Source organism: Triturus cristatus, chromosome 3_1 (genome assembly GCF_964204655.1).
Source record: "Triturus cristatus chromosome 3_1, aTriCri1.1, whole genome shotgun sequence".
Taxonomy (NCBI): Eukaryota; Metazoa; Chordata; class Amphibia; order Caudata; family Salamandridae; genus Triturus; species Triturus cristatus.
This window is the reverse complement of record NC_140583.1, coordinates 911,482,623-911,502,750: the sequence shown is the minus strand read 5'-3', so window position 1 is coordinate 911,502,750 and position 20,128 is coordinate 911,482,623. Positions and strand designations below refer to the sequence as shown.

General features: G+C 43.1%; 1 protein-coding gene across 4 annotated transcripts in view; it reads right to left on the bottom strand.

Annotated features, from left to right (window-relative positions):
- The window catches only part of LOC146861264 (uncharacterized), a 103,396-nt gene that overhangs the window by 57,129 nt on the left and 26,139 nt on the right, over positions 1 to 20,128 (bottom strand). Inside the window, exons 2-3 of one of the 4 annotated variants that reach the window (XM_085645451.1) lie at positions 8,408 to 8,516; positions 7,926 to 8,022 (exon numbers count right to left, since the gene is read on the bottom strand). The exons of 2 other annotated variants lie outside the window; for them this stretch is intronic. In XM_085645451.1, coding sequence (XP_085501577.1) covers positions 7,926 to 8,022; positions 8,408 to 8,415 — 105 coding nt within the window. In that variant the 5' untranslated portion in view covers positions 8,416 to 8,516. The remainder of the gene's footprint in view (positions 1 to 7,925; positions 8,023 to 8,407; positions 8,517 to 20,128) is intronic. One more of the 4 variants, XR_014978938.1, reaches the window with a different exon arrangement.

Below are 20,128 nucleotides of genomic sequence, written 5' to 3'. Positions count from 1 at the left end.
CAGGCGATCTGTCCCCGGGGGGGGGGGCAGAAAAGTCTTAAAATAATATTGCCCCCTTAGGAAGTGACCCTTGCCCAAGGGGTCACTTCCTTTACACAAAAAAAATATCCCTTTCCTCTCCCCCGATGCCTCAATGTAAACCGATGTCCCCGCCCCACTGAGCACAAAACCTACCTGCTCCTCGCCTGGACGCCTGGAAACAAATGGTTTCCAGGCGTCCAGCGCTTCCTGATGATGCCGGCACGTGCTCTTCCGCTGCCATCCCCCTCTGTGGGGGCTAGATCGGCTGCCCATGGGGGGAGCGCCAGCGCTTCCCCCATGGGTGGGTGCCATGATGGAGCGATTCCGTCATGAGCACACGCCGACCGTGGCTCATGACGGAACCGCTACGTCATGAGCACGGAAAGGGTTAAGACAACTCTGGTAAAAATAGTTGCCATGTACCAATGCTGAACATTAAGAGTATATTCAACCAGTAGTTTGCATATGTATGCAGTATTGGGTTATGGACATATGCCATATCTAATTTGTGATTTCCCTTATAGGACATAAAGCATACGCTAAATCAAATGACCCACAAAACCCAGTGATCCAGTGTCCAGATTCGAGAACCTTCACCTTCCTGAGCCCTGCAGGCTTTGACGCAAGAATCAGAACCCTAGAAGAGCTGGTATTTCTCTTTCTTATTCCAACCTCCCTTACCCTTGAGCACTTATGAGGAAGCAGTGTTCTCTATTCATAGCTATCACGTTAGGTCCCACTGGGAGTCGGAGAATAACGTCACCCTCTTGGAACCACCTGGAGTTCAGATGAGTAGCACGTCACAAATGCAACTTTGAAAAATAGTGATAAGGCAAACCAAATCTGAAATGTAATCTCAAATAAAGTATAAGGTAAAAGAGGCCAGAAAAATAGTGAACTTATGTTACCAGAAAAATTATACAATCTAGAGGTATCAGCTATCCAGAAGGAAGCAGAGTTGTTAGTGTTCCCCAGTTCTAGATATTCTTGCCTCCTTACCTAAAATGCTATTGTCTGCATGTTTACAATGTAACGGTTTGGCAGGAGTGTGTTAGTCCCATGTGTAACATCGGAGTGTCCTATTTCATCCTATAATGTAACTATTCTGCCAAAAAGAGCGTGCCATGTTCACCCAATATTTTGGGGTCAGGTACATTGCCTTTTTCCCAAGGCAAAAAGAACCCTTTATGGGGAAAAGGAGAACTGGCATGTGTCTATCACCCCTCTAATGATTGGCGCTGTGTTAGCTAAGGAGTGTTAGGAATGAGACAAACTTTCTAGAGAATCTCGTATCTGCAGTTGATGAGTGTAAGAAAATGGGATACTGATTAAGGGGAGTGGGAACTCTACTCAAGCAGCAACTGCAATCCTTGTCAGGGTGAGGTCCAAGAAAAGCCCCAAATTAGCTTGTGCCCAACCCTCTGGTAGCTTGGCTCAGAGTAGTCAGACTTAACTTAGGGGCAATGTGGAAAGTATTTATGCAGCACTTCAAACTCTAATAAAGTGAAAACACCACACAAGGTAAATCCCACACAAATTTAGAAAAATAGAACACATTTTAATAAATTAAACAAGACCAAAATGACAAAAATCCCATCAGTGGAACCGGAGATATGCAATTTTACATATTTAAGTGAAAATAATGCCAACAAGCACGTAGCACCAACAGTAGTTATCTGGTCAGCTGGACCAGGACAAAGTCACAAGTTCAGACCAATCATGATGGAGCGTGGGCCGGCAACAGAGACCAAGCTAGGCCCACTGGACAAAGAACCTTAAATCCTGGTGCATGGTCTGCACAGTGTTGCTTTGCGAGGCTGTGTGTCACCTGCTGTTGGTTCCGATGAAGCTGTGTGGCAGGGCGTTGCAGAGCTCTGCTTTGGGTCTGGTGAGCTGTGCGGCGTAGTGGTCGGGGCTTTGCGTCATTTTGCTTCTGTTCCGATGAGACTGACAGCTGTGCAGCAAGGCTTTGCGGAGCTTCGCGTCCTTTTATGTCAGTGCCGGTGGAAACCACAGCTGGGTGTGGCAGAGCACCTTCATGCCTAATTCCAAGGGCCCAGAACTGGGATGGCACCACTTGGGAGGGCAGGAGATGCAAATGTCAGAATCCAGGTGCTGGATTCCACGTTGTTGGAAGCTTGTTATTTCCCTGAGACTTCTGATCAGGAGGACAGCCAACTAGGCTTTGGAGTCACTCGTGGGTCCTGGGTTCAACCTTACAGTTCCAGTCCTTCTCACCCTGGCAAGAAGGCAGAGTATCCACAGGTCCAGAAGTGTACTGAAGAGTTGTTGTCTGGGGTCTAATATTTATACATGGCCTTCCTTTGAAGTGGGAGAAGCTTATAGAAGTTTCAAAGGAATCCTGACTACTCTGTCCTGGCTCCAGACTAACTACGGGGGGTATTCAGCCCTTTGTGTGGGGGTAGGAAACAGCCTAATCAAGTGTAAGTAGTGCTGTACCCAGCTCCACACTACCATCCTGCCAGTGACGGCCCATCCAGGCACACCTAAGAGCTCTATTTTTTGGCTGTCTAGGAGCAACACACAAAGCTGTCAGCTAGACCCAATCAAGTGACCCACAGACAGTCTGCAGGTACAAAATGGCTAAGGTAGGACCTCTATGGCTGTATGAGTGTCTGTGTAGGTGGGTGAGGGAGTGTGTGACTACCTGCCTGGATGAGTGAGTCAGTGGATGCGTGGGTTAGTGAGTGCATCTATGAGGTTTTGTATGGGTGACTGAGTGTGTGTATGCCTGTATCAGTGAGTGAATCAATGGTATATTGGTGATTAACAAAACATACAAGATGATGGATGGAATGTTGCACATTGGCAAAACATTCACCCCCAGTCAAAGATCTGGGTTTAATCCATCGTTATTTTGCTCACCACGCCACCCCAGTTCAGACATGGCCATATGCAAATCAGTCTTGACCCTGTGCCTCATGGGAACAGTCCAGCCCGAACTGCCAAGCCATGTCTTCCCTGGACCGGAATCAAGCATCCTAGGACCGGTTTTGGGGTTTCACTCCTCTTCAGCCAGGATAGCTTGACTCCAGTGGTGTAGTGAGCACGGGACCCACGTCTGGGCATACCCTTCCCACATAGGGCGAACAGCAAAACACACAAGATGATGGACAGAATGTTGCACATAGGCAAAACATTCACCCCCAGTCACAGATCTGGGTTTAATCCATTGTTATTTTGCTCACCATGCCACCCCAGTTCAGACATAGCCATATGCAAATCAGTCTTGACCCTGTGCCTCATGGGAACAGTCCAGCCCAAACTGCCAAGCCATGTCTTCCCTGGACCGGAATCAAGCATCCTAGGACCGGTTTTGGGGTTTCATCCCTCTTCAACCAGGATAGCTTGACTCCAGTGGCGTAGTGAGCACGGGACCCACGTCTGAGCATACCCTTCTCACATAGGGCGAACAGCAAAACACACAAGATGATGCACGGAATGTTGCACATTGGCAAATCATTCACCCCAGTCACAGATCTGGGTTTAATCCATCGTTAGTTTGCTCACCACGCCACCCCAGTTCAAACATGGCCATAAGCAAATCAGTCTTGACCCTGTGCCTCATGGGAACAGTCCAGCCCGACCTGACAAGCCATGTCTTCCCTGGACCGGAATCAAGCATCCTAGGACCGGTTTCGGGGTTTCACCCCTCTTCAGCCAGGATAGCTTAACTCCAGTGGCGTAGTGACCGAAACCGGGCCTAGGATGCTTGGTTCCAGTCCAGGGAGGACCTAGCTTGGCAGTTCGGGCTGGACAGTTCCCATGAGGCACATGGTCAAGACTGATTTGCATATGGCTGGGATCAAACTGGAAGGGCATGGTGAGCAAAAAAACGATGGATTTTGGCCCAGATCTCTGTACTGGGGTGAATGTATGACATTTTTCTGCATTCTGTCCATCAACTGTTGTTTTTGCATATTGGTGATTAACTGCATATGTGAAAGTCAGTATAGGTGAGTGCTGGAGTATATGAGTGACTGTGTGAGTAAGTTATTGTGAGACTGGCTGTATGGGTGAGTGTGTGCTTGTGTGAGTGACTGTATAGGTGAGTCAGTATGTGTTAGTATATGTATGAATTTGTGAGTGGGTGTGTGTATAACTGTATAGGTGACAGTGGGTGAGTGGCTGTATGGGTGAATGAGTGGATATATCAGTCGCTGTATTAGTGAGTGAGTTGGTGTATGAGTGGTTGTATTTGTGACTGAGTGGATGTGTTGAAAGACCTATAAATCAGTGATTAGGTGTGAATGGCAGTGTGGAAGTTGGAGTGGGTATATGAATGGCTATATTGGGGTGTGAGTGGGTGCGTTAGAGATTCTGTGGATGATGTCTACAGTGATGTCATCAGTAATGTCATTTGAGATGCCATCGGTGATGTCACTGACCACGTAATGAGTGATGTAATATGTGAGATCATCAGCAGTGCATTGGGGGGGCACAAGTTATAGTTAGCTCAGCTAACTATAGCTGCTGAATTTCTCTGGTTTTGTACTAGTGAAACATGAGCCTAACTATAACATCTCTTTAACCTTTGTTTTTTCAGTGAATTTCTAAGGTTTTTTAAAATGTATTTTGCTAACTACAACATCCTTGTAACCTTTGTTTTTTTCAATGAATTTCTAAGGTTTTTAAAATGCTAATTCCAAACTATTACGCCCCTGTAACCTTTGTTTTTTTTCTGTGAATTTCTATAGTTTTTTAGTCATGTTTGCATGATTGGTGGAGAAAGCGGTCAGAGCCTCTCACGAGTTGCAGGCTTTTGAAAAAAAATTAGGAAAGGGGGCCATGTGGTCCTTCCTCCTGTGCTGATTTCAGCCCCGCAGACCCTATCCTTTTTTTATATTATTTTATTATGGGTTTTTTTCTAAAGCCATTTTCCGCCTCGGGGACCCTATCCCCGGGGCTCAGCCTTTCTTCTTTTTATATATTTATTTTTTAATATTTCTTTTAAGGGAGGTGGGATGTGCACCCCCACGGGCCAATTTTGGTCCTGGAGAACTCAAGCCCTGGGGCCTGGCTGGACCTGAGCACCCACATTTTCGACATTGGGGAGCACGGGAGAGCATGAAGGCCTCAAGCTGGAGCCAGCATTGCTTTGAGACCAAAAAAGCTGCTAACCTGCAGTTCCCTGGATCCTAAAGCAATGTCTGATTCCCTATTCACTTTGCAGCAGGCATGGAAACAGACATGACCTGCTTTCAGCAAGTGAGAGCATTTTCTGTTCTTGCTTTTTGAAAGCAGAGCAGGTTTGAAATGGAATGGCAGGAGTGGTGTTCCCACCATGCCATATCAAACTACGGTGGGCCAGGAAAGGCACCCTGGGCCATTGCTGGATTCGGCCTTTGGGGGTGGAGTTCCCCAGGGCCATGTCGAGCTTCACAAGGGGGGCTGCACGGCTCCCCTCCTTTGTTCAAATTTCCCCGGGGGTGGCTGTCCCTGACCCCCTTCATTATTGAATTTGTGCCGCTTGGCTGCATGGGGACCAGAGCCCCCCACACATTATTATCTATTTTAGCCCAGGGAAGGTGGCAGTCCACAGCCCTAGGATGGGGGTCCCATGCGCCCCCTCCTACATTTCCATTGTACCCTCGGGACCTGGCCCACCCAGGGTTTGTTCCAAAGCACTTGCTTTTTTAAACTTTTGCTGTGGATTTGTGGATCCAACCGCGATTCAGTGTTAAAAAAAATGCTTTTTCCTAGGCGGGGTCCCTGAGAGACCCTCCACCATATCTGGGGGGGGTAGGTTATTCCTACCCTGCCCTCTTTTCTTTTTTTGAAACTTTTTTTCTGGGACTCGGCTTCCAGTTGTGTCCCAAGGTGGCTGCCAACACTTCCTGGTTAAATGTTGTCAGCCAATCAAATTTTAGTAGGATTTGCGATTCCACTGCAGGGACTTGCGTCCGAAGATATCTAGATTTTTAAGATAGGCATCTCAAAAACTACTGAACAGATTTACATCAAATCACAAGAAGCACACTTTCTGGACCAACAAATAGCTATCTGCTAAATTTGGTGTAATTCTGTTCCGCAGTTTGGGCTGTAATCGTGTTAAAAAAATGAAAATCCCAGTAGACTTAACATGAGGAAAACACGTTATGGGACCCCCCTTTTTTCTCCGCCCCGTTTGACGAATCACCCCAAAACTTTCAACACAGCTGCTGAATGAAAAAGGGTAAGTTCTTTGAAAATTTCATGGTGATTTGCCAAGCGGCGCCAAAGTTATTGGCATAACAAAAACCACTTTTCCTATGGAAACCTTGGTCCATAACTATAAATACTTACTGGTGACTTCCACTAGGTCATATATATATATATATATATACACAATACAGTGTGGGTTACAGGTTTCTTGCCCGGCGCCAAAACATCTCAGATACTGGTCCCCACCAGTATATTTACTAATATGCAATACAATCAACACTGAGATGTCAACATTCTCACTCAACGAACATTAAATAGAACAATAAGGCTTCTGTTTTCATTTCTTTTTGGAAGTTTATTCTTTTTTCTTTTGTAGAGAGAAGATTAGAAGAAATGCCAACACGTGTTTCGCGCACACTGTGTTTCTTCAGGGCTGTCACATAACAAAAATTAATACATTAAAATCATAATTATAATTGTTCAAATATACATCTGATTTAGACACACATTTTACATTAGTACACAAGTAAGGTAATACCCAATTCTATCACCCTATTGCCTAACAAAAACCATAAACATGGTGAACCTATTGAACAATGCATACTTTCGTATCCAAACAATATACATTCTTCTTATCATTTCATTTGTTCATGCTGATATTTTGCCATAGGGCTGGTAGAATCCTTGTGCCTCATTATTATAGGTATTTATAAGCAACCTATTTTGAATTAATTTCTTCAGTTGCTGCATTATTTCAAACACATAGTCCCCTGTTTATGAACAAGGTGCCAACGCATTTCGAAGCCCTTTTAATCAGGGGCTTCTCTTCAGGGCCGTGATTGGAATACTTTGAGTTCGAAGCTCTTTAGATAAATGAAGGATTGTTGTTCATTTTAAATGTGATTTTTTGGACAATGCACAACCTGCATTGCAGATCGATTACTTAGGTTGCTTATAAAATATATCCCCGTTGGGTGGTTGCCCTGAACCATAGGCTTTGGGCAGCTGTTGTTGATCTCTGCTTATGACTGGAAGCAGTGTATATTTGTATATATTTGTGATTGCATGTCAATGTTGAACAGTCATTGGATGTTTTTTCTGTGTAATGTGGATTTTTGTCTAAATTCATTTATGTCTAATTGTAGATGAAATATAATATGTGTTTTGTATATGTTTTGTAAATAATGAGAAGTGTGCATTGTTGTTCCTTATCCAACACCAAAAAATCTTTTTGTGGACATAACAAAAATATTTAAATATTGATATGATTAAATCATTGGATCATTATATTTAATAGTTTGGTCTTGCAGTGATTGATAGTGGTTGAATGTCCAGCTAGCTTTTTTCTCTTTTGTGAATCTTAATATTAACCCTGTCTAGCTGGAAGGAATAGGGTCCACCCCGTTCCTTATATATCATTATTATATGTCATCATTTTGACTTGGCATTTCTTTTGTCCTTATTGTAACGTTTTGTTTTCTTATTTACTCTAATGTTTGCAACCAAAATTTTACATGCTGATTAAAGGGCACGTTTTTCCATTACCTTTTCACATTCCTTGAAGCAACTTGTGTAGAAATGTTATCCAAATGTGTTATGTGCCTCCTTATTAATCACAAACTCCTGAGAACACATTAAAAAAGATTTTTTATAGTCCCATTGCTTATTTCTCCTTTTACTTTCTACAGTACTATCATACTTCAAGCTTCTTATATTTCATCTTGAGATAATTTTCTCACCTTGATAGTTATTAGTATCACCTGCAGTTTGCAGTATAATCCACTGAATTTATGTTCTTGCACAGTATAATTCAAGATTAGCGCCCCTTGATACGGTCTGTAGTGATGGAAAGAACAGTGACCCTACATTACTCCCCAGTCTGCAAGTCCGTGTTAAACAAATGTAACAGCTGTTCCCCACATGATTTATTGCTTACAGCTACCTCCCTACTCATTATCTTCAGAAAAACGATTTTGTTTTCAAATAGCAACCTTAAATGCGGTATTCAAAACAATGAAATTTTGAAACTAAACGGAAACGGGTAACATATCTGAACCCCCCATTAACTATCTTTGGGACAAACAGATCATTTCAAAAAGCCGCCCTCAATGCGGATTCTGAGATTACAAACTTACAAAATTAAACAGGGACAGACTCGTAATCATGCTAAGATTCACAGACAAAATCCCTGTTTATATTATTCAAATAACTATCGTCTTACCGCTGCATGTTTAGACGTCTCCACGGCCGTTGCACCTCCGATTTCTGCAGGTAGTACGCTGATCGCTACTCCTGCTATATATACTCCTCCCTCTTCTGATAGTTATCAGCTGGTGATGGTGGGAAAGTTAATTAGCACAATATTACATCTTAAAATTGTACAGTTGGGGCCCAAAATAACAGAAATTGTATTACTTCTTATACCGCCTGATATGCTAAATTATTGAGTCATATAGCGATTTCTTGATATTAGTTGGATTTATCGCCATGATATTAAAATAATATATTCCCAAACCTTAAGAAAAATACAGCATGAAGGTCAGGCTTGAACCCTCACACTTGGTCATACTAGCCTTCATATTTTGTGTCAAATGCTATTTGGCTTACTTATTAACAAATTCTTTTTCCATGCTCATAGTAATTTCTCACACTTTTCCTATGTTACAAATTAAATACAGCGCAAAAAAACTAAATGGCCAATAATGAGTTTTTTAAATGATACCTTAACATCAAAATTGTTGATTGAGACTAATTCTTGTTAGACATGATATTAAAATAATATATTTCTAAAACTTGAGAAAACTACAGAACGAAGGTCAGGCTCGAACCCTCACACTTGGTCATGCCAGCCTTTGTATTTAGTGTGAGATGCTATTAAGCTTGCTTATTAACAGCTTTTATTTCCATGCCCATTATTATTTCTCGCATACTTCGCCCTTGTTACAAGTTAGATACAGCTTTAAAAACTAAATGGCCAATAATGAGTTTTTAAAGTGATAGCTTAACATCAAAATTGAGACAAATTATTGTTCAAAATAGATTTATGCATATTTTTTCGAAATTTATGAAAAACATCTGACAGAGGTCAGGTTCGAACCTTGACACATGATCATATTACACTCCCTATTTAGTGTGATATGCTACAATCCTTCAAATCTTTAAACATTTCAATTCTGAGGTTAGTTGTCTCTAGTCAATCAGAAACTAAAGTGATCATAGATGCTTGGGGTCATTATCCAATCCACCGCTGCAATTTTAAATAAATTCATTTCAAAGGTTTTATATTTAGGAGGTTGAGATCAAGCCAGTTGCTATGTTAGAAATTGATAATTACCATCTTCTTAGGTGTATTATACTATTTCCATTGTTGTTAGCCAATCCCGATTCCTGAGTCTGAATATTATGTACTGTGTATGTCACACTATCAGATTCTCGAGAAATTTCCTCTAGGTATCATCTATTGAATATTTATCTCGAAAATCTGATAGTGTGACATACACAGACCATAATATTCAGACTCACAAATCGGGATTGAGGGCCAAGAAGCCCTCCTGGTACCTCCTGTAAGTCCTACGCAGCTGAATTCCACCACTCTGCAAACTCGTCTAGCAGTTAAAGAAGCATTTGCGAGAGTTAGAGCTATTGGCATTTTAAATGTAAAGGTTTTTTACAAATTTTTGGGGAGTGGAGTGGATGTATGGTGTGTGTAGTGAAATTATGTGGTATGTTGTGCAGTGAAATTATGTGGATAGAAAGTATGTGGTATTTAGTGTATAGGAATTATGTAGAGTGGGATTATCTGTTATGGAAAGTAATTATGTGGTATGGTAGTCTACATTTTGGAGTGGTAACCTCAGGTTTAGTCTTCCTGTTTTTCATAGAAGCTAAACTATAAACTCAATGAGACAAAAAAAAGAAGGAACCACTGAGGAGCTCTTCTGGACCTAGTCAGAGGTATTAGCAGGGCCACTGGAATTATGCGACTGTTTGGCTGCACCGACTTTTGCACAATTATACATTTTACACATTTGCCACATAATCCATCATCTGCTGTATAATCTGCAGATTTGAACAAAAAAAACCTTGTTTCTAACTCAAAGTGCTCAAACGCTAACAAAAATGCAGCGACAAATGTTACAGTGTGGCAGAAGGTCCTTTGCAAACCTAGAATGGTCACCTGTTACTTATTGCTAAATGTGTGTATTAAATTGGTACTAATGGTGTGCAAACCACTCTTGCTTCTTTCTGCACCTCTTCTCTTGCCTCTTTCTGCATTTCTGTTGCTTCTTTCTCCACCTTTCTTTTTTTCTGCACTTCTTTTGCCTCTTTCTGCTCATCTCTTCCACTTTCTGCACCACTCTTGCCTTTTTTCTGCACCTCTGCTGCCTCTTTCTGTACCTCTCTTGCTTCTCCCTGTACCCATCTTGTCTCCTTCTGCACCCCTATTCCCTCTTTCTGCACCTCTCCTGCATGTTTCGGCACCTCTCTTGCTTCTTTCTAAACTTCTCTTGCCTCTTTCTGCACATCTGTTGCTTCTTTCTGCTCTTCTCTCACATCTTTCTGTACCCTTTGTGCCTCTTTCAGCACCCCTGTTGCTTCTTTCTGCACCCCTCCTGCCTCTATCTGTATCCCTCTTGCCTCTTTGTGCACCTCTCCTACCCCTTTCTGCACCCCTCATGCCTCTTTTAGCACCTCTGTTGTTTCTTTCTGCACTTCTCGTGACTCTTTCTGTACCCCTCTAGCCTCTTTCAGCACCTCTGTTGCTTCTTTGTGTTCTTCTGTTGCTTCTTTCTGTTCTTCTGTTGCTTCTTTCTACACCCCTCTTGTCCCTTTCTATATCCCGCTTGCCTCTTTGTGTACCTCTCCTGCCTTATTCTGCACCTCTCTTGCCTTTTTCTGCAGTTCTCTTGCCTCTTTCTGCACCTCTTTTGCTTCATTGTGCACTGCATTTGCCTCTTTATGTACCACTCTTGCCTCTTTCTGCACCTCTGTTCCAAATGTCTGCATCCCTCTTGCCTCTTTCTGCACCCCTCTTCCTCTTTCTGTACCTCTCTTGCCTCAGTCTGCCCACCTGTTCCCTCTTTCGGCACCTCTTTTGGCTGTTTCTGCGACTCTTTCTACAGTTCTCTTGTCTCCTTTGCACCTCTGTTGCTTCTTTCTGTACCTCTTTTGCAAATATCTGCACCCCTCTTGCCTCTTTCTGCACCCCTCTTACCTCCTTCTGCACCACTGTTGGTTCTTTCTGCCCTGCTCTTGCTTCTGTCTGCACCTCTTTTGCCTGTTTCTACACTCCTCTTGCCTCTTTCTGCCCCTTTGTTGCTTCTGTCTGCACTTCTCTTGCCTCTTGCTGTACCCCTCTTGCCTCTTTTTGCACCTCTGTTGCTTCTTTCTGCACTTCTGTTGCTTCTTTTTGCACCTTCTCTTCCGTCTTTCTGCCCCCATTTTGCCTCTTCCTGTACCTCTCTTGACTCTTTCTGCACTTCTCTTGCCTCCATCGCACATCCGTTGCTTCTTTCTGCACCCCTCTTGCCTTTTCCCCATCCCCGTTGTACCTCTTTCTGTACCTGTTGCTTTTTTCTGCCCTTCTCTTGCTGCTTTCTGCACTTCTCTTGCTCCTTTCTGCACTGCTCTTACTTCTTTCTGCACTTCTATTGCCTCTTTCTGCACCCCTCTTCCCTCTTTCTGTACCTCTATTGCCTATTTCTGCAGCCGTTTCCTTTTTCTGCACCTCTCTTGCCTGTCTCTGCAACTCTCTTGGCTCTTGCTGCAGTTCTCTTGTCTCCTTCCGCACCTCTGTAGCTTCTTTCTGCATTTCTCTCTTACCTCTTTCTGCACCCCTCTTGCCCTCTTCTGCACCTCTGTTGGTTCTTTCTGCACTGCTATTGCTTCATTCTGAACTGCTCTTGCTTCTTTCGACACCTCTCTTGCAAATTTCGGTATCCCTCTTGCCTTTTTCTGCACCCCTGTTCCCTCTTTCTATACCTCTTTTGCCTGTTTCTGCAGCTCTCCTGCTTCTTTCTGAACTTCTCACCCCTCTTTCTGTAATCCAATGGGAAGTAAGGAATACCAGTACTGTACAGTTCCTAGGGGATGAAAGGTCTTTTCTGAAAAGTGCTCGCACACACCCCGAAGGATGTCATGTGTCATCTTTGGGCCTTGCTCCTGGTCAGGCTGGGGCTACAATGCCCGACGGGCACCCGCGAAGAGGCTCTTTGGCAGAGATTTTTTGTATGAAGCCGTAGAGTGAGTGCGGGTGTGTGGGATTTAGGTAGTGTAGTGAGTGAGTGAGTCTAAAATAGGTCTAGGCCCGTCCAAACTAAAAGTGTTTTATTCTCAAGGGGCACTAGCCTAGTTAAAAGTAATCTGCCATGATGGGATATAATGTTCCTATAGGGCTAGTGTGGTGAATAGCAGCAACATGTTTAATGCCTCTATAGCCCCTAACGGGTCTGGTGGCACTTCATCAGGACCAAGGAGAAATAGAAATTGGGTAATTCTGGCACTACTGCTTGTCTTGTTCAGTAGTAATCAGGCTAGTAACCAGAAGCAGTTAGCAGCACCGGGTTGGTTTATCCCGAGGTAAAAAGACCCCTAGGGATCAGGGCTTTTTCTGACGGGTTTAGCAGAGCACCTTGTTGCTCTGTGTGCAGGAAGGCAGTGCAACTAGCAGCTGTTCTACCCTTGCTCCGGGCCCCGGTCCCTAGGGGGCTTTTTACCTCTGGATCAACCAACCCGGGGCTGCTAACGGCTACTGGTTACTAGCCTGATTACTACTGAACCCCCCACTGTGGTGGGGTGATGAGGTCCTCTGGTGTCCTGAGGTCCTCAGGACACAAGAGGACCTCATTGCCCTACCAGCAGTGCGGCAGGAGGTGCATTTGCAGAGTGGTGTAAAAAAGAGGCGTGGCCTCTGACCACTTTCAGTAATCTCACTGTTTGGGGCTTACTGGAGGTACCTGGTGGGCTAGTTGGCCCCTAGGGACCCTAAGGATACAAGGGGGCTTTGCCCCCAACCCAGAATGTGCCAGGAGGTGTGGTTGGAGAGTGGTGGAGAAAGGGGGCGTGGCCTGTGCCCACCTTTCAGCAATCCTACTATCTGGGGAATACTGGAGGTATCAGGTAGGCTAGTTGGCCCCTAAGAATCCCCACCAGTGAAGGGGGCGTAAATCCTCATCCAAGAGCTCGCCAGGAAGTGGGTTTGCACAATGGTGGGGAAAGGGGGCGTGGCCTGTTATGAGAACTTAGTAATCTTGCTGTGTGGTAGTTACTGGAGGTAACAGGAGGGGTAGTTGGCCCTCAAGGTTCACCTTGGGGGCCAACTACCCCTCCTGTTAGCTCCAGTATGACCCAAGCAGTGTGATTGCTGAAAGGTATTCAGAGGGCACGCTCACCTTTCTCCACCAATCTGCAAATGCGACTCCTGGCACAGTACTGGTTGGGGGATAAAGTCCACTTTGCTCCTGATACCTCCTGTAAGTCCTACGCAGCGGTATTTCTGAGTGCTGGTTGGAGGCCCAGCCTCGTTTCTCCACAACTCTGCAAATGTGACCACCAGTTAAAGAAGCATTTGAAATATAATCGGTCTTAGAGGTAGTTTTAATCCCCCTGCCCTATTATGTACGAGGGCCTTACAGGGATGCCAATCACAGAGGTACCCCAACCCACAGTGTACCCTAGTGTATGTAGGTATTTTCACTGTATTCTAAGTGTCTTTCAGCATAGCACTGGCTCCGGGCCTGGTTAGGCAGAGCCCAGGGTCAGGCAGAGTCAGTTACCACCAGTAAACATCAGTAAAAAGTTGGGGGGGGTGCCCAGGGCACAGGTTGACTTTGCAACAAGGCCTATTTCTGCATCTCTGTTGGTTCTTTCTGCATATCTCTTGCTTCTTTATGCACCTTTCTTCCTCTTTCTGGTCTTCTGTTGCCTCTTTCTGCATTTATCTTGCTTCTTTCTGCGCCTTTCTTCCTCTTTCTGCACATTTCCTACCTCTGTAGACATAGTTAGAAATGTGCATTTAAAAAACCTTAGAAATTCACTGAAAAAAACGTAGGTTTCAGGGACGTTATAGTTAGAAATTAAAATTTAAAAAACCTTTGAAATTCACTGCAGAAATCATAGGTTTCAGGGACGTTATAGTTAGAAATTAGCATTTAAAAAACCTTTGAAGTTCACTGAAAAAAACATAGGTTTCAGGGACGTTAGAGTTAGTTGGACATTTCACTCTTACAAAACCAGAGAAATGTAGCCGTTATAGTTAGTTCAGCTCACTATAACTCGCACTCCCGCAATGCACTGCTGATGACATCACATATTACATCATTCATGACATGGTCAGTGACATCACTGAGGACATCACTGATGACATCTCAAATTACATCACATGTCGGAAAGCTTGTTTGGGAGGCCCACAGCAGGGCCCCCTTGGGTGCGCGGCCTGCTGTTGGGGGCAGAGGTTGATCCCTGCACCCCGTGCCTACCACGGGTGCAGGGATGAACATCACCTCCCATTTCCCTATGGGGTCATGTATTAAGGCCGGTTTACGGCAGTAATGCATGATCCCATAGGGAAATGCAGGCATGCAACAGAACTGTATTCAATTGCACCCTAATGGGGCGGTCAGCACCGCCGGCCAGAGGTCGGTCGGTCCCAGGACCGAGTTGGTGTCAGGCCCGTAATGTTAAATATACAAAAATAAAACAATTAATGCTATAAACACTATTTAACCAACATGATTAAAATGATTGGAGTCTACAAATATTAAATATACTTTTCCCACTCCAGTTTGTGCAACGATAGGGAAAGTGTTGGATTTCAGAGGGGTGAAATTTATTATTTCCACTCCAATCCGTGCAACAGTAGAGAAAGCGCTGGATTTCAGAGGGGTGAAATTCAATATTACCACCCCAGTCTGTGCAACATTAGAGAAAACGTTTGATGCCAGAGGGGTGAAATTTACCATTCCCACTCTAAACAGCACAACAGTAGGGAAAGTGTTATACTTTGGAGGGGTAACATTCACTATTGTCACTCCAACCCATTCAACAGTAGGGGAAGTGTTGGATTTCGGAGGGGTGAATTAAACTATTCCCACTCCAATAAGCGTAACAGTAAGGAAAGTATTGAACTTCAAAGAGGTAAGATTTACTATTCTCACTCCAGTCTGTACAACAGTAGAAAGAGCTTTGGATTTCGGGGGATGGAATCTACTATTCCATAAAGTCTTTGCAACAATATCGAAAACATAGGATTTCAGAGAGGCGAAATTTACTATTCCCACTTAAGTCTGTGCATCAGTAGGGAAAGCGTTGGATTTCTGAGGTGTGAAATTTACTATTCCAAACAGCACAGCAGTAGGAAAATGTTGGACTTTGGAGAAGTAAAATTTACTATATCCACTCCAAACAATGCAACAGTAGGGAAAGTGCCAAATTGCAGAGGTCAAATGTTCTATTCCTACTGCAGTCTAAACAAGAGTAGGGAAAGTATTTTACTGTAAACACATTAAATATATAAGTAACTCCATGAATGTAAGAAAATAATATTACACTCTTAATATAAATATATAAATATTATTAATTGTTATATATAAATACATATATATAATAAAAAATTACTATTTCACATAATTACTAGTCATTACAATAATTATTAATTAATAACTACTTGTCATTCAATTGTTAATTAACTACCTTCCTACTCTATACCCCTACCGACCAAACATAGCAGCCCGCACTTAAAATATAACTTTTAAAATAAGTATTCCACAATTTACAGTTTTAAAATCAATTAAATAGTTAATTAACTATAAATAATTGTCAATTAATTATTACTTAATTTACCAGCTTAAACAGTCCATAATTTATATATTTACAATTCAATTAAATAATTTAATTATGAATAAGAATTAATTATACATTCATTGCTAATTAAATATCTTCCCACTCTATATCCCTGGCAGTTCAGGCTGAACTGTTCCTATGGGCACAGGGTAAAGACTGAAAAGCATACGGCGGTGTCTAATCTGAGATGGCATGGGAGGCAAAAGAACAATGGGTTAGAATGCTACCCCGAGCGATTGCTTCTGATTAGACTTATTAGAAACATTTCTTTCATCACCTTTTGTGTCATGGGTATGCCCAGATGTTGGTTCTGTGCTCTCTCTTCCACTAGAACCAAGGCACACTCGACAGACAAGGCCCAATCAGAACAAACCTGTTCTTGGATTTCTTGTGTTCCAGTTCAGGGAGGACCTGGCCTTGCAGGATGAGCTGGACTGGTCCTATTAGGTTCAAGACTGATTGCATATGACTGGGTCCAAACTAAGGTGGCATGGTGGGCAAAAGAAAGATGGATTAGAATGCAAGTCGGAGCAATTACAAGAGGTCATATTTATTGCAAGCATTCCTCCCATCAGCTTTTGTGTGTTTGACAAAATAAATTCCCTATTGATGATTGAGTTACAAAGGTATAAAAAGAAGGAATCCCATACTTCCCAATCATCTATACAAGGAAAATAAAATTAGTTATGCATGGATCATGTCGAAAGAATAACATGTGATAAGTATCCCTGAGAAATTTGGAAACACAGAAGAAATTAAAACAATGGCAAAAATGAATGACCCTGCAACTTGACAAAAGTACAGAAATCATAGTTGCCCAGAAGGAAAGTATGTTTCGTGGCCTTTGCATTGGGTGCCCCTGTTAATAAGACTCAAAGGCCCTCTCCCTTTTCTGATATCTGTGTAAACAGTCACAAGAATTGGCATTGGAAGTTTTGTTGTAACTAACATATACCAGCAATTTTCCCCAGGTATATTTCAGCATATTTGACTAGGGGGAAATATCCAAGAAATAATGGTACATGCAGATTTGGTGTGGAACGCAACAACATTTGCATGATTGCCTCCATTTTAAAGAGAACAGCTTGTAATAGGTGATAATTATTGGAAAGTTTACATTTTGATCTCAGTGGTATTGGATTTTAAAACGTGTGATAATTATCAGAACACCACCTAGGTCACTGATAATGAGGTCCTAAGCAAGACACCATGCACACAGTCTGAAAGAAAAACCTCTCTGCAATGCCGGTATTGAGAACAGGGGTGGCTCCTCCTCTATCGCAGAGGAGAGTCGCCCACTGCCTTTCAGCAGTGCAAAAAAGGAAAAATAAAATGATAATAACACAAGGTTATTGTCATTTTATTTTTCTGTGTTGAGGCAGTAACGTGGGGCGGGCGAAGCTGCTCTGACAGCAGGAGCAGGGGGAGTGGTGAGCACACTTTGTAAGTGTGCGTGAATGTTTGGTCGGCAGTCTGCGCTGCATTGCAGGATCGGTGGAGAACATGCCCAGGCTCCCGCTTCTTGTCTAAGTTCCGAGCCACTGCGCTTAGACCAATCACAATGCTGCATTGTAGCGCTCTGATTGGCTTAGGGATCCTGGTTGCTTCCTACTTCCTTTAAGCAGAGAAGCCAGGAAAAGAGGATGGAGAGGACGGAGGCGGCCGGCTAGCAGATAAGAGATCCTATTTTTCTACACACCCCCTCCCCACCCCCCTACCGATTAACAGGAGCAGCCACCACTGATTGAGAACAATCTTGTACAGGCAAATACATACAATTGTGCTCTACATATATCGAGCAACAGAGCAGCTAACTATTATGAAGGAGAATTATAGCATGCAGTTTTAACCATATTGGCCAACAGGGCAAGGGAGGGATTTCTATTTCCTGGGTGTAGATTTCTTTGGGTTAGAAGGCAGGCATTGGGCACAAGGGTACTGACCCACATCTCTTGACTCAAACTCAAGTAGCCATTAAGAATTGCCCTTCATTTTATGTTTAAGTCTAATTTATTTAACAAAAATATTAACAAACCTCCACCACAATCTCCCAAGAATCTACCACCCCTATCATGACCCCCACTAATGGGTGAGAATATCCCACAGAAGTATCTGCCAGTGACGTGGCATTCGCTCCAGGAACTAAGACCACACGTTTTGCATGTTTGGCCTCCAGGAAGTATTGGGCATATGTGTCTGGGTGAAGATGCATAGTTTGACACCTTCCACCACTTTTGGCTTGGCTGGATACTACGAGAGACTGCCATTCATTTGTTTAAAATCCCTCTTAGCCACTTGCAAATTCTGTCGGTTTTGCTCTATCGTCTTGCTCAGATCTGGCACATATATTATTGCCTTCAAATTTAAGATTTCTCTGCTTTGCAGAGGCCCGTGTGATGGCTTCCTTGTCCAGGACTTCTAAACCCATGAGAATCATGCCGGCTCCCTTGGTCTAAAGTATGTTCCTTCCTTCGCTTCTCATGGGCAACCTTTCCACTCAATTAATAAACACCTCAGGTTCTACTCTCCCTTGCAGCATATTGCTTTTTAGAGAACACAGGGTGGGAGGTACCATAACTTCTGCCTCCGGGTAGGCGGTGGAATTCTACCACTTTGATGTAAGAGGCTCTCAAGGCTTTCTAGTTCTGATTTGATTCTCGAGAGATATGTTGCAACATTGTCTCCAGCCTCCCTGTACCACCATGCCCTTAACTTTAGGATCAACACTATTATTGTAACACATACCATTGCCAAAATCAATTGGCCATCGAGAAAACAGAAGTGAAATTCAACCACTAACAATCCCAAACAAGGCCCTGGAGGCCCACCATCCTTCCACATTTCTCCCTCACCCTTTGGCTACACAACTATAAACTTGAGTGAGCATCACAGGTGTGTAGCAATCCCCTATGTGCTATATCTTTCTGGGTTCTAGTCCAATTTATGAGAGCAGAAACCCCTTATATCTGAGCGAGATCAGGTGAAATATATGCTTTACCTTAACGTATTTGGGGCCTGTCCGTTATCTGAAGTCCCTTGTCAAGTAGGTCTCCAACAGGGCCCAATCCATACCCAAGGATTTGGCTGTGTGATCTAGGGAGTGCACAACTGTTTCATTGCTAAGAAGCACCATGTCCTAAATATCCAATTATACTGTGTCTGAATCATCTCATGCCCCACAGTACTAGAATTGCTTGAAGTACATGCCTTAGAATCTTTACCACTTGCCTATCCCTCAGACAAAAAATCCACCTCCACAGAATAAGTGAGGCCCAATAATATCACACCAGGGTCTTTTGAGATTGTGACCTGCAACAATTCTTTTAAAGGTGAAAATACAACTTCGCAGATATTACCAGGCCTACTGAATTGGCACTCATATGCACTAAGACGCCCTCCACAGAATAACCCCTCCAGAAATTCTGAGGCTTGATTTTGTCTCAGTTGTCCATTTTAGACTGGGTTTGATGCAAAAAATTCATATTTTGTTTAGCTTTTTGTGCCATTTGGTGAACTTGACACCAGTCATCATCATCATGTACCGTACATAGTTCTTTTTACCACTTTTCTGGACTGCTGAACAATCCACTTGTTGGTTAGAGACCAGCAGTTTATAAATCAAGAAAATGAAATGCCCATCATGATCCTCTTTTAGCATCCCTTTTTAGGTCGAGCATTCGAGACCTCTTGTATATACTTTAGTATATACTTATTATATACTTATATGTGTATGTACTTTGTGGGCTCTGGAGATCAGCCCTACGACTCGTTTGCTTCCGCTTGGGGACTTTTTTTTTCTGTTCAACTGCCTCTATTTAACTGCCTTGATAGAAAAAGACCAGCAGAGCTCAGTAAAATACCAGAATCACTTTAGCATTCTCTAGATTCCAGTCCATAGAAATTGTCTTCCATGAACACCCGTAGACAATAATATTTTTTTCAAATCTTGTATTTCCAGTGATATGACCACCGAAGGCCCTGATTTTATATTAAAAACACAGCTTTGGACTATACCATTTCGCACTGAAAGGCAATATTTCTCTCCATGGGTTCCCATACCTGGCGTGTCACGCAGTTTGGTGCTTACTTTCCCTCCATGTTA